General features: G+C 40.7%; 1 protein-coding gene across 9 annotated transcripts in view; it reads left to right on the plus strand.

The window, feature by feature from the left end:
• Positions 1 to 12888, plus strand: part of pleca (plectin a) — a 112874-nt gene that overhangs the window by 76475 nt on the left and 23511 nt on the right. For 8 of the 9 annotated variants that reach the window (XM_044052582.1, XM_044052573.1, XM_044052577.1 and 5 more), the window contains 10 exons: positions 1596 to 1673; positions 1795 to 1887; positions 6051 to 6217; positions 9137 to 9252; positions 9396 to 9502; positions 10517 to 10636; positions 10728 to 10823; positions 10977 to 11104; positions 12238 to 12331; positions 12437 to 12591. In XM_044052582.1, the coding sequence (XP_043908517.1) occupies positions 1596 to 1673; positions 1795 to 1887; positions 6051 to 6217; positions 9137 to 9252; positions 9396 to 9502; positions 10517 to 10636; positions 10728 to 10823; positions 10977 to 11104; positions 12238 to 12331; positions 12437 to 12591 (1154 nt within the window). Of the gene's footprint in view, positions 1 to 1595; positions 1674 to 1794; positions 1888 to 6050; positions 6218 to 7838; positions 8214 to 9136; positions 9253 to 9395; positions 9503 to 10516; positions 10637 to 10727; positions 10824 to 10976; positions 11105 to 12237; positions 12332 to 12436; positions 12592 to 12888 lie in introns of those variants that run through there. The other variant, XM_044052581.1, reaches the window with a different exon arrangement.

Below are 12888 nucleotides of genomic sequence, written 5' to 3' on the forward strand. Positions count from 1 at the left end.
CATCGTCTTCTTCCATTTGATCTGAGCTAGCTGAAAGGCTAACTTTCTCAGTAGCCATGTGTTAGCATTAGTCGGATTAACTTCTCTTTACAGATGCATGTGGAAAAAAAACTACTTAAAGTAGTAATTGGGAAAGAGCCAATTGTGTCTTTGATATAAATTGATATATATGTGTGATTAAAGGGCCATTCTGTAAATCGTCGCAACATTACAGTATATTCTCTGGGTGCTTTTTGAATCACATTTTTTTCTTATGGGATTTATTTAACAACAAGATAAAAATTTCGCACAGACAATCAATTCAAGTCATTTGGAGGCGGAGCTTTGATCATAGGGTGAATGGAGGGAGTTGGCAGTATGTTAGCTAGCGTTAAAGGTCCAGTGTGTAACTTTTTGGAGAGTACATTGGCAGAAATTCAGTGTACCACCCATAAGTGCTTTAAGTCATTTTGTTCTTAGAATAAAGCTTTCACGTGAGCTTGAGGCAAGAGCATTTTGCACCGCCATGTTTCTACCGAAGCCTGAATGGACAAAACAATTGTAGTTTATATTATGAGTTTTGAAGCACACAATTGCTACTCAGATGAAGATAAATGACATTCTTTCAGGTATGCAAAGGAAACAGGTCTACAGTACAGTCTCACCATTAGGTGTCACTCATTTTTGGACTGTTATAAGTTAAATTACTGTACATGGTTAATTTTCTCAACACTCCTAAAAAAAAAAAAGCTCCTTTAAACAATGCATTTGAGTAAAACAAATCCTAAAGAGAAATGGTGATCCTAAATTGACCTGATGAAGCTACAACCCTCTATCTACCAAGTAGTTTTGTAAACTTTAGGTAACAGTCTACACAATATGTACATTTCAGAGTAATGGTCCTTTAAATCTGTTGTCTAGGCTCAAACAAGTGTTTCAAGAATCAGTTTCCCACACTTAATTAGAAGTAAAACTCCAAAGTTTCACCATTACAGGTTAATATTTTTGACTTAAAAGCAAAGCTTGAGGCTGGCTGACAGTATAGTATGTGGACGAGCACTCCTGCATGTCATGGCCATCACGCCCGGGGCTCTCTGTGTCATGCACCGGCTTAGAAGAAAGACGTAGATGCTTATAAAAATCTGCTCGAATGTACTGTTGCGGCTCAAATCTATGAATCTGGTCAGTATGATGTTATAGATGTTTGATCAGGTGAGAGGGGAAAAAGTTGTTAGTTGATCTCAGAGAGGATGATTGAGACTGATGGTTGGCCGAATCACTGACATCATTCATCATCATGCTTTCACCCGCAGACTCCGTGGCTGGATCTTTAATGCATCTCTGGGTCATGAAGGGTCAGAAGGAACGCTTTGATCACAACCATGCAGAATTTGAACGACTCCTCAAATTTGCCTCTTTTATTTTCACTTTCAAAGACCATGGCTGTGCGGGTTTATTACACAGTAGAGTAGATGTTGGTTTGAATCACAGACGGAGAAGTCGAACACTTACAGTAAACACCTGTTCCTCAGTCATGGGGCTTTGCTGTTTGTTGAAGCCTGTGTGTGTTCACGCCTCCTCCTCCTCATGTTTGGTTTCATCTTTTTCTCTCGTAGCCGCGGGAGAAAGGCCGGATGCGCTTCCACAAGCTGCAGAATGTACAGATCGCTCTGGACTTTCTGAAACACAGACAGGTCGGCGAATGATTTTTAATTCATAGCCTTTCATTTTGATGTCTGTTTCTCTGTTGTTATCATTGTTGGTTTTAAGTGCGAATACACAGACAAACTCTAACTGGAATGATTTTACGTGCAGGTCAAACTGGTCAACATCAGGAATGATGATATTGCAGATGGAAACCCCAAGCTGACCCTGGGTCTGATATGGACCATCATCCTCCACTTCCAGGTACATATTCAATATTTGAATTAAGGTGGACAATGTCTTGATCTGGTGTGGATCTTCCTCAGGACAGAATCGTTTGACACCTTTAACAAATTCCAAACATATAGTTTATGCAAAATGGCCAGAGGAACTCACTCTGGGTCATGTCATTTTTTGAAAATTCCCACAGGTCACCTGCAATAATAGCTGTCAATCACTGGGGTCCACTCATAGTTTATCATCTATTTTCCTCTAAATGGGAACATAATTTTGAAGAAGAGCTGAAACTAGTGATTAAGACCTTTAACTTCTCAGGAAAATTTACTGAAGTGAGAATTTGAAGCTCATAGACTTCCATTCAAACAGAATTCTTTTTAAAACCAGCACAGTCGCCCCCTGGTGGCTAACTTAACTGGTACTTCTGCTCTTCTTCCCTAGGGTTGACCATTTCTCATTAAAACAACATGTATGTGGTTGATATTCAGCGTATCTATAAAAAATAATCCTGACCTGAGGAATGTTCACACTGGATCAGAGTGAAGTTTTTTGTAGTAAACTATATTTTACGCCAACCACACACCTTCAGTAAAAAAGGGCTGACGTGCGTATGATCTATTGCCAAAGACTTTAAATCACAGTCTAAATTTGAATTGCATTTTCGTTTTTGTCTTGTATTAAAAGTGAAGGCACAGAGCCATGTTAAAAACACATGAGTCACATTTCATGCACTGCTCGTGTTGTTTATGTTGAAACCTGTAACCACATTGGCACCGAGTTACATAAGATCAGATTCCATTTAGCACTGTTTACATTCATCACATTGTAATTAGTCCGCTTCCGCTGCAGTGAGGGGGAAATCAAAGTGCCGTCCATTCCTTGTTTGGGCTTCAATCACCAGCTTCCATTTAGTCTAATGTTGAAACAGCAGTTGCAGCACGGTCGAGTCCAGCTGCCAATCATTTCCAGACTGTATTGAACGTTTGGCAGCACTCGACCTCTTACATAAAACAACTGCTGCTTCTTGAGTCCTTGAGTGCACAAAGACTAAACACTGAGAAAAAATCTGTTCATTCATTTTTTTTTTGGATTTCAGTTTGCTTCTTATGATCCTGTAAATCTCTATAGAAGGATTCCTCAGACACTCTCAAACATAATCAGTATAAAATCTGATGGCAGTTCAAACCACACAGTTGGAAAACCTTGATCAGTGGACAGATGTGTTTCTGAGGAGGAGGAGGAAGTTTGGATTTCTATTGGGCGGATGAGATGATAGGGTTAGATTTTTGGAAAAGATGAGTGGAGTATATGAGAATTCTCTGATGGTTAAGTTGGGATGTGGGATAGTTTTTTATGACTCAGTGGTTCCCATGAGAAAGTTGGCAGGAGACGTGGGCGCGCGACAGATGGGGACTCAAAACCCTACGAGAAGTCACACTCATTTTCATTTTTCTGACTGTAGTCCAACATCTAACTGGGTTACAGTGTAAATATCTCTAAAAGTGGGAATTTTGTCCTCACTGTTCAAATAATAACACCAAAAACCACCATGTGGAGTCACTCAGTCATCAGGCAGCTCTTATTTTCACAAAACAAACCATAATGTCTTTGTTTTGGCTCATGCTCATCATCACACACAATGGTGGATTTCCTCTGCACTCCCCAGGTGCAGCTCCCGTTTTTATTAGTACACAGGTGACTGGTTTAAAGAATGGACTCCGGGATTCTCTCAGCACTCTTCAAACGAGGAGGCAGAGGGCGGAGGCTGTCTTTCCATTGGGCCGAGTCTGAGTCACTTCTCTTTGCCCACGTTTACAGTGCAGCACCGGGGTTTCCCTTCTGGGTGGAAAAAAGCAGAAGGAAGCAGAGGGAAGAAATGCACCCCCCCGTTTTGCCATGCCCCACCCTTTCCTGCAGAAATAATTAGTTCTGCTGTGACTCATCAACGTACACTGAAAATAATACAGTTTTACTAAAACTGCGCTTGTTCCAGTAAAAGAGATGGAAGTTCAACCTTCACCTAAAGCTGCTGGCAGTGAAATACTTAAAGATACAGTGCGTCATTTCTCTGAGTGAATCCTTCTACCTGACGTACTGTATGTTTGATTCCGTCCTCTCTTGCTAAGCTGCACAATATCCAGAGCTAGCGGGTCACTGTGGGTTATGCTAACAGCCGCAACAGAAAATAAGTTATGCAGATGCCATGTATTTCAAATGCATGTTGCACGTACAGTAGATGTGAGCTGTCGTAGCTGGGGTTTTCTGCATTAGTGCAAGTCAAATAATCAAAAATCAAACAAACAAAATTTAGTTTCAAGAGGTTTTCTGTCATGCTAATGGCACCGACAGACAGAACAACAGCTAGTTCCTTTGATTTACCTACTTTTTTGTTTTTTAAGCTGTGATAGCTTCATTTTTAAGCGTTAATACAAGTCAAATGCTAACGGCAGCAACAAACAGACACGGATCACGGACAGCAGCGTTAATCCTGTAGCATTAGCAACACCTACTTCCCTGGAGATTTACCAACTTTATAATGTTTTCTTTGTGTGAAAAGTCACATAGCATTATGCAGATACCATTTATTTAACATAGGGATGCACATACAGTAGATTTTAGCTTCAATAACTTTTTGCATTAATATGACAATACACACTGTAAGTTACACCAAAGATGACAGCATTGATGGCAGTGATAGCCTTAGCAACAGCTTATTCATTCTAGATTTACCTGCTTTACAGTGTTTACATTGTTTAATTTGTTGGTGAAAAATCACAGTCCCATTATTATTACACCATACAGTTAAAATTGAGGTTGCCCACAATTAGATTGGAGCCTTTAAATGTTGAGTTTTCCTCATTAATATAATTAAAATAGTCACATTTAAAAATGACAAACATACAACAATACAAAATGAAGTTCCAAGAGCTTTCCTTCATGTATCCCTGACTCTTATTGACAGCCCCACCCTTCCGGTACATACAGGAGACCAAAACAAACAGCATCCACTTCTCATAAGTACTGTTTGTGCTTCTGATTATAGATATGGCTGTCTCACACACACACACACACACATATAGAGAAACTACCTGCTGGGGGTGGATTAATGCTGAGTGTCAAGCAACTGCAGAATCAAAGCAGTTCAAATAATGTTGACTCGCAGTCGACAGACGATCTGTAATATTTAACTCACAGACGTCTGTTCTGATTAAATCTGCAATTTATTTATCAGTCTGTCTTCTTTCATACAAAAGAGTTCCTGTGTTCTTGCGACTCACAGCCTAAAAACGAGGAATTTTGCCTCTAGACTTTTTTCTTCGGCCATTTACAGCAGCCGCAGTGTTTATTCAGAATTTCAGTTTGGAACATAAGGTATAACTTTATAATACGATCAGTGACTCATCGACAGTCTTGTGATTCCTGTGTTTTAGCAGAGCGTATAATCAGTTAACGTTTGTGTTTCTCTTCAAATGGTTTCCGTGTGCCCTTCGTGAAACAGCAATGGTCATTATTTTCAGTTCAAATGTGACTCATCTGGACGTCTGGAACAAATCAGAGGGCAAACTGAATAACTATTCTTTTTTCTTTTTTTAACAAACACTTCAATAGTTTTCAATCTACAAAGAAAAATGGGTCACATGGGAAGCTTTATCTTACTTAAACTTAACCAGCTAAGTAATATAAAGCCGTTTATGGCTGCAGTATGTTTGAATTTCAGTTTGTTTGAATTTCAGTAAGAATTCAGCCTATTTTATGAATTATAATCTTAATACTAGTGCTGAATAATTAATCATCTTCAAATTATATGATTGAATGATTTTGGGTAAAAATGATTAAACCATACAAAATGACCCAAATGTGCATAATAAAACAATTGTTATGTATTTTTAATGCATATTTAATAATCTAATATTATTTTGAAGAGCTAAACCAGAAAATCATATTACAACAGATGTTTGATAAACAAATCAAAATGTAATTTTATGCACATGTTATTGAAGAAATCTTGAGTGACAGGCTTGAAAAATACCCAGTGTCAGCTGGGATTAACTCCAGGTCCATCCATGAATACTGGTGGGATTGATAGTTGATTTACTACAGTGCAGCTCTACCATCTGCATTAAATCGTAACCATCTGCTTTATTCAGACACTGAATCACTGACTCCTTGCGGTGTGTCTCTTCCCTCAGATCTCAGACATTCAGGTCAACGGTCAGTCGGACGACATGACGGCCAAAGAGAAGCTGCTGCTGTGGTCTCAGAGGATGGTGGAAGGATACCAGGGACTGCGCTGCGACAACTTCACCACCAACTGGAGGGACGGAAAGCTCTTCAACGCCATCATACACAAGCACAGGTGAGACGAGGTCAACGTCACAGTGTTGCCTTTCTGAGTGCAGCTGTGTCTGTGTCTCAGAAGACACAACCCAACACATGGCCACATGGCCAAAAAAAATACGGATACTAATTGAAAAAAGATTGAATTAAAAAAAAATTGTTTTGAGTTGTGTTGAGTAAAAGAAGCCAGGGCCAGACCACACAATATTTTGGAAGCCAGTCTCCATGTAATTTAGGACAAATGTGCGTAAAACAAACAAGAAAACAGCAGTCAGACACATGTGGAGTCACTAAACTTCTGATATAATGTTAAAAATAAGTTTATATATGAAAAGAAAATATACACTAATGTATAGATAAGGAAGGTACAACACAAAACAAAGCAGGTGGAAAAAGTCACGTACCTCTTTGCTGGTGTTTTACAGCAGAAAGGGATAATTTAATGCGGGAGATGAAGGTTTGTACACACGTGCACCCACAAAAACAATAGAGGGAAACATATGACTGAGAACAAAGGTTCCACATGTCTGTCAGGTGAAATCATAAACAGCAGAAACTAATTTTGTTGAATTAACCCTTAGTGCGGTCACACGGTAGTGTAGTGGTTAGCACTCTCGCCTTGCAGCGGGAAGACCCGGGTTCGAGCCCCGGTTGGAACAAGGGCCTTTCTGCATGGAGTTTGCATGTTCTCCCCGTGTGTGCGTGGGTTCTCAATTTATAAAATACACTATATGAAAATTATACATACTGTATTTTATGAGAAATTGCACAGATGTAAAATTGTGTAATATTGATATTAATATATATGAGACCAGTTCAGGGGTCACAGTCTAGTTATGCATACTACAGCTCTAGGGTTAAAACTTGTTCTCAGTCTGTTGGTGCGTGAGTTTTTGTTGTCCTGAGACAAAGACTGTCCAGGGTGAGTGCAAGTCTCTGTAAATGTCTTGTATTCTTGTCCTGATCCTGTCACAGTAAACTGAGTCCAGTTCTCAGAGTCAAAAGCATCAAAACTCAAAATATGTTCAGTTTGTCCATCGTGGGCTTCTGTAAAAACATAGTGGAAAGTATTTTCATTTATACGTTACATACTGCCCCTTTAAAAGTGGACCGTTCAGTCATGCTGCATATTTGTCACACACACACACACACACACAGACGTCAGTGGATTTCCTCTCCGAGTGTAACCATGACAACCAACACAAGTCCAAACTGACCCTCCTCCTCAGCGAGTCCAGGAAAAAAACAGCTCATGGTGAAACCCTGTATTTTGGGTGGAGTGCCACTCTGAGTCTCTGACTCTGCACGATCGGCTCACCACACTGAAAATAACATGCAGAAGTGGAGCTGGCGTTCGCTCGGTGTGAAATGATGGGGCGTTTTCTCTTTGGCTGTGGGTGTATCTCACTGCTCTGAGGGAAAGCTTGCCCTGGAGGAACGCTCACTGGAGGCTCGGCAGGTTGCAGCAGAACGAAGGTACGCGGACAACTCTGCTGCAGATTCTTTTCTGCTGGATTAAGAACAGCTGCAGAGAGGAGTCTCCCCCGAAGAAGAAGTGGATACAATCAAGGATGGAACTATTTTAGCATCGTATACTTTAATCCCCTTTTTTTTTTTTGTTATTCTATTTTTTGCGAAATAAGCTTGGAAACACTTTTGAGTCCAGCCATGTTGAAGCTGAAGCGTAAGTTCAACTCAAAGCGGCGTCTGAACAGCGCGTCTAGCAGCACCGTGGGCTCCCTCAGTGACCTGGATGACCGCGTGATCATGTTCTGCGAGGACATCCCTGTCGAGAAGTCTTACGACTCGGGCCGTGGTTCCCACAGTTCCCGCGGCACCGGGATTCGTTCCAGTCGAGTGTCCCGCAGCGAGGAGCAGGAGTCTGGATCGGAGCCTCCCGTCATCCACCTGAGCAGGGACAGGCTGTCGCACAGGCAGGCCTGCTACACAGAGAGAGAACCAACATCTGCACGCCAGGATTACAAAGAGTACTACATCCAGAGAGTGGTGCAAGTGTACGGATACTTAAGATTTCTTCAGATCTTTTCATTCTCTTTTTTCCCTGGTTTGAGGTTTGAAAATTACATTTTCTCTCAACAAAGTGCATTCAAAGCATCTGTTGGCAGAGATTTCAGAGCATTTGCTCTCCTCACATAAAGACACGCAGGGGATTTTAATCTTTTGTGCGAGTGAGGACTCTTGTTTTTGCTTGCCCTCTCTGGAATCAGTTGAAGACGTCCCAAAAAAACAACCTGCCTCCAGCTACAGAAAGCATGAAATATGTAAAGTTTTTTTTTTCTTCACCTGTCGGCTGTCAAAAATAATTTACGGCTGACAGGTGAGAAAAAAATTAAAAGAAACTAACAGAGAGACAGAGAGCAGAGATGTTATGTGTGAAACATAATTAAAAGTGAAAAGAAGTCGAACAGGTACTTTTAGCTTTTAAATGTGTCACTGCAATTGCAGGTTTTTCGAGCATTTAAACATTTAAACACTGACACAAATGCATGTATACATAACTGTTTTATTTTATGACCTGTCAGTGACAGGAGATTGAAAGTGAAGGTGTGTGTGCATCAGAACAGCAGCAGAGAATGATCACATGTTGACGGAAGGACAGAAGGGTGCGTTACTGTAGCTGACACTGCTTTTCTTCTCTGTCCACACAGGACGCAGGCATTTATGTCTTCAACAATCTCTGTTTTCACCGTCTCCACTTCACAGCCTTATTTTTATTTGCCTCATTTTTAATTTTCCTCCTCATATCATCAGTTATATCATAACCATAACCATAGTCCTTGTATTTTGAACGCTTTAACTCTCTCAATAAATAAACCCGGTTGTTATTCGGCCTGTGACGAAGCCGCTTTAATGAGTATACTTTAACACAAAAAGAGATTTCCACTCACTGTTGTCGTGGGTTGTTTCCTGTCCACAGGCCAACTCTCATTGACATGAGTCAAGTTTACCGACAGAGCAACCAGGAGAATCTGGAGCAGGCCTTCAGCGTCGCTGACAGAGAGCTGGGCGTCACCAGGCTGCTGGACCCCGAGGGTGAGAGCAGGCACTTTTAATAAATTTACTTTAGGGACCGTTTCCTTGTGTGTTTATTTTCCTTTACATTCATCTTCACACAGGTGGAGAAGGTTTTTCAGAAAGAACTGATGCCCTCTTTTTTTTGTTTTTTCTCCATACAGATGTGGACGTGCCTCATCCAGATGAAAAGTCCATCATCACATATGTCTCCTCTCTGTACGATGTCATGCCCAGAGTTCCAGATGTGCAGGACGGTGTCAAAGCCAACGTGAGTTCTCTTTCTTCATATCATCAAACCATTTTTAAAGAATCTTTTGAATTGACCTTAAAATAACTATAAATGATTGTATTATTTTTGTTTTGTATTTATTTTGTATATCTTTACTCGCTGCACGTTTAACCCGGGGATTCCACTGAATGCCCGTATGTTATATTTTTGCCGGCGAGGAAGTCAGACACCGTTACAACATTAAAAGCATTATTTTCGGAATAAAAGCCCCCATTCTGTAATAATTGTTTTGTTTTGAGTATTTTGTAATATTGTAATTGTTTAGGGCCATAATCTTTGAAACACAAGTTTTGAGTATTTGTACAGGCCTAACATATATATATATATATATGTATATATATATATATATATACTAGTACAGAACATGTTCAATATGTGCCGGATTTGTGTGTATTGTAGTGTTTTTGAGTTTTTAAAGAAAGAAATTAAAGTGCAGAATTTAGAGAAATTACATTCCTTTCACCACTGTCCTGTAAATAATTTTTACTTGGAACATGATTAGTGCAATACAGTTCAATATTTGATATATTTAGCTGTTTACAGCCCGTCAATCGGCTCATTTAGCGTTATACATTTGTTCCATTTCCACTGATATCTCTTGCATTTGTTATCCAGACACTGGCAAAGTCGCCACTGCACACACTGACTGTAGTAAGTCACCTGCCAGGTTTGGTGCCTGTAAAGCGAACTGTTGGACAGTTATACAACGAACAGACTCCTGACTATACATCCGTTGCATTTTTAGATAGATTCAGTTGTTCAACCTTAAATGTTTGATAGTTTAGCTGTTTTCAGCTCAGTAGATTCTCTTATTTAGAGCAAACCACCTTTATTTTCCACAGTAAAACAACAATCCTAGCAATAAAAAGTTAATTGGCTCCCAGCAATTACATTATGACGTTTTCTGTGTAAATTCAGTAGAACACACAGTTCCTTCTTCATCCTCCTGGTTTTAAACCCGAACATGTGTGTGTGTGTTTGCGTGCGCTGCAGGAGCTGGAGCTGCGTTGGCAGGAGTATTATGAGGTGGTCACAGTTCTGCTGCAGTGGATCAGGCACCACATCCTCGTCTTCGAGGAGAGGAAGTTCCCCAGCAGCTATGAGGAGATTGAGGTGAGTGGAATTAAACAAAATGAACTGCACAATAACAATCATAATGGATGAAGATGCTGATGATGGTTTTCCTTTATTTTCTCATGCGCAGGTTCTTTGGCGTCAGTTCCTCAAGTTCAAGGAAACTGAGCTTCCCGCGAGGGAGGCTGACAAGAACCGATCCAAACACATCTTCAAGTCTTTTGAGGTGATTGCTCAATACTGTAGCAACCTCTAGTGACTGAGAAGTGGAAAGAAAAGAAATTGAGACAATTGCAAAGGGCATATCATTTTCAGGTCTAACCTACAGTCTTGATAATGCAGCGTATCGACAAAAATTAGATTTTGTGTTTTTTTTCAGGGTGCCGTCCAGGCCGGTCACGTCAAAGTGCCACCAGGTTACCATCCTTTTGACGTGGAGAAGGAATGGGGTCGCCTGCACGTTGCCATCCTGGAGCGCGAGCGACTCCTGAGGACTGAATTTGAGCGGTAAAAACTCAAGCTTCATCATGTGTTCTCCATTTCCATAACTCTCGCCATGAGGCTTTTCATCTGCTAAATAAAACCACAAGACTTTACGGAAAAAATGAAAAGAAAAAAAAAACTCTCACTGTGTGCCCATGAGGATGACTCATCGCTGTTAGTAAGAGAAAACTGAGCTGGCTTTGAAGGGCTGGGAATTGAAAATCACATTGGGGCAAACACATGATAGATGTGTCATTGCCATAGAAACAGTCCTAGAATAAAACGGTCATTTGATGATTTTTGCGTTTTTTTACTGTAATCACATGGTGGTTCAGGGCGTAGCTTCTGTCTGATTTAGTTTGTTTTACTTCTGGAGACGTACAAAAACCAAAGTCAGCAGAGACAGACGGTCAGACAGACAGACACAGCTCCATCATGGCGTTCATGAATCAGGGATACGATTATAAATATTTATTTCGCACAAGGACAGAGTGAGTGTTTTCACCTTTTAATCCACTGGTTGAGTTTTACTTATTTTTTGACGAGCTGGGATTTTACTCAAGTTAATCGTGACTTGTAATATGATATGACTTTATAGTAACTGTAACAGTGAAGCAATGTGTGTAAACATGAAACATGTAATATGATAACCATGTTTGGAAGTCTAATTCTTAATCTGAAAAATATTTATTTCAAAAACATCTAAAAATTGAGAGTTGAGAGGTCGTATAGCGGGCTAGCCAGGGTTAGCCAGTGTAAGCAATACTTGTTGCTCAGAGTATTTGCTCATACAAATAGCATATCAACATGTCCACAGATAAAAACTGTACAATACTGTGTGCATGACTGATTTACTGTGAAACAAATAAGATTGAAGTGCAATTAAGAGGAGAAGAAGCAGAGTATTTTTACTGTTTTGCTGCGAGTGGCAGCCATCTTGAAATCCTGTGTCTAGGTTTGCTCCGACTTTCCAAGTTGGAAACCCGACTTCAGACCTCCTACTACAACTACAACACAACATAAATGCAGACATTTCTTATTTAACTGATCCCTGATTTGATAAAGAAGAGCAGCACCTATTTCCTACAGGAGAATTTTTACTGTCAGGTATTTGTCTTTGTTTTAATTTGAATTCTTGACCTTTGACATTGCTGCAGGCTGGAGCGTCTTCAGAGGGTTGTCAGTAAGGTCCAGATGGAGTCCGGGGTGTGTGAGGAGCAGCTCAACCAGGTGGAGACTCTGCTGCAGACGGTGAGATGCAAAACAAACTGTCAGGAATCCTGTGGCGGACGTTTTTGGAAGCTGCGTGCCCGCAGTGCCGTGCTGTAACTTCCTGTGACATGTTCTGTGCTGCAGGACATGAGGATGATGAACGCGGGGAAACCGGCTCAGCACGCGGCAGAGATGGAGGCCGACCTGGAAAAAGCAGAGGGAATGATCCGCCTCCTCTTCAACGACGTGCAGCTGCTCAAAGACGGACGCCACCTTCAAGCTGAGCAGATGTACCGCAGGTGAGAGATAAATATATTATCCCTTGAAGATGATTTTTGGGGTCATACCATGTTTCTACAGCAGCCCGAATGGACAAACCAGTTTTGAGGCAGAAAGTGACTACGCAAATGCAGAACCTCTAATCTGGTCTGCGAAGGCCACCCTGGTTCCATGTCACACTTGGGAAAGGGAGAAGTCCTTTATTTGTGACAATCTGCATCCTGACCATATTAATTCTAATTCATACACACTGGGCCATTGAATATGATCATTAAAAATCAGAACGTTGTGGAATAGCTAAGAAGATTCAGGCACTT

Source organism: Solea senegalensis, linkage group LG20, assembly GCF_019176455.1.
Source record: "Solea senegalensis isolate Sse05_10M linkage group LG20, IFAPA_SoseM_1, whole genome shotgun sequence".
Taxonomy (NCBI): Eukaryota; Metazoa; Chordata; class Actinopteri; order Pleuronectiformes; family Soleidae; genus Solea; species Solea senegalensis.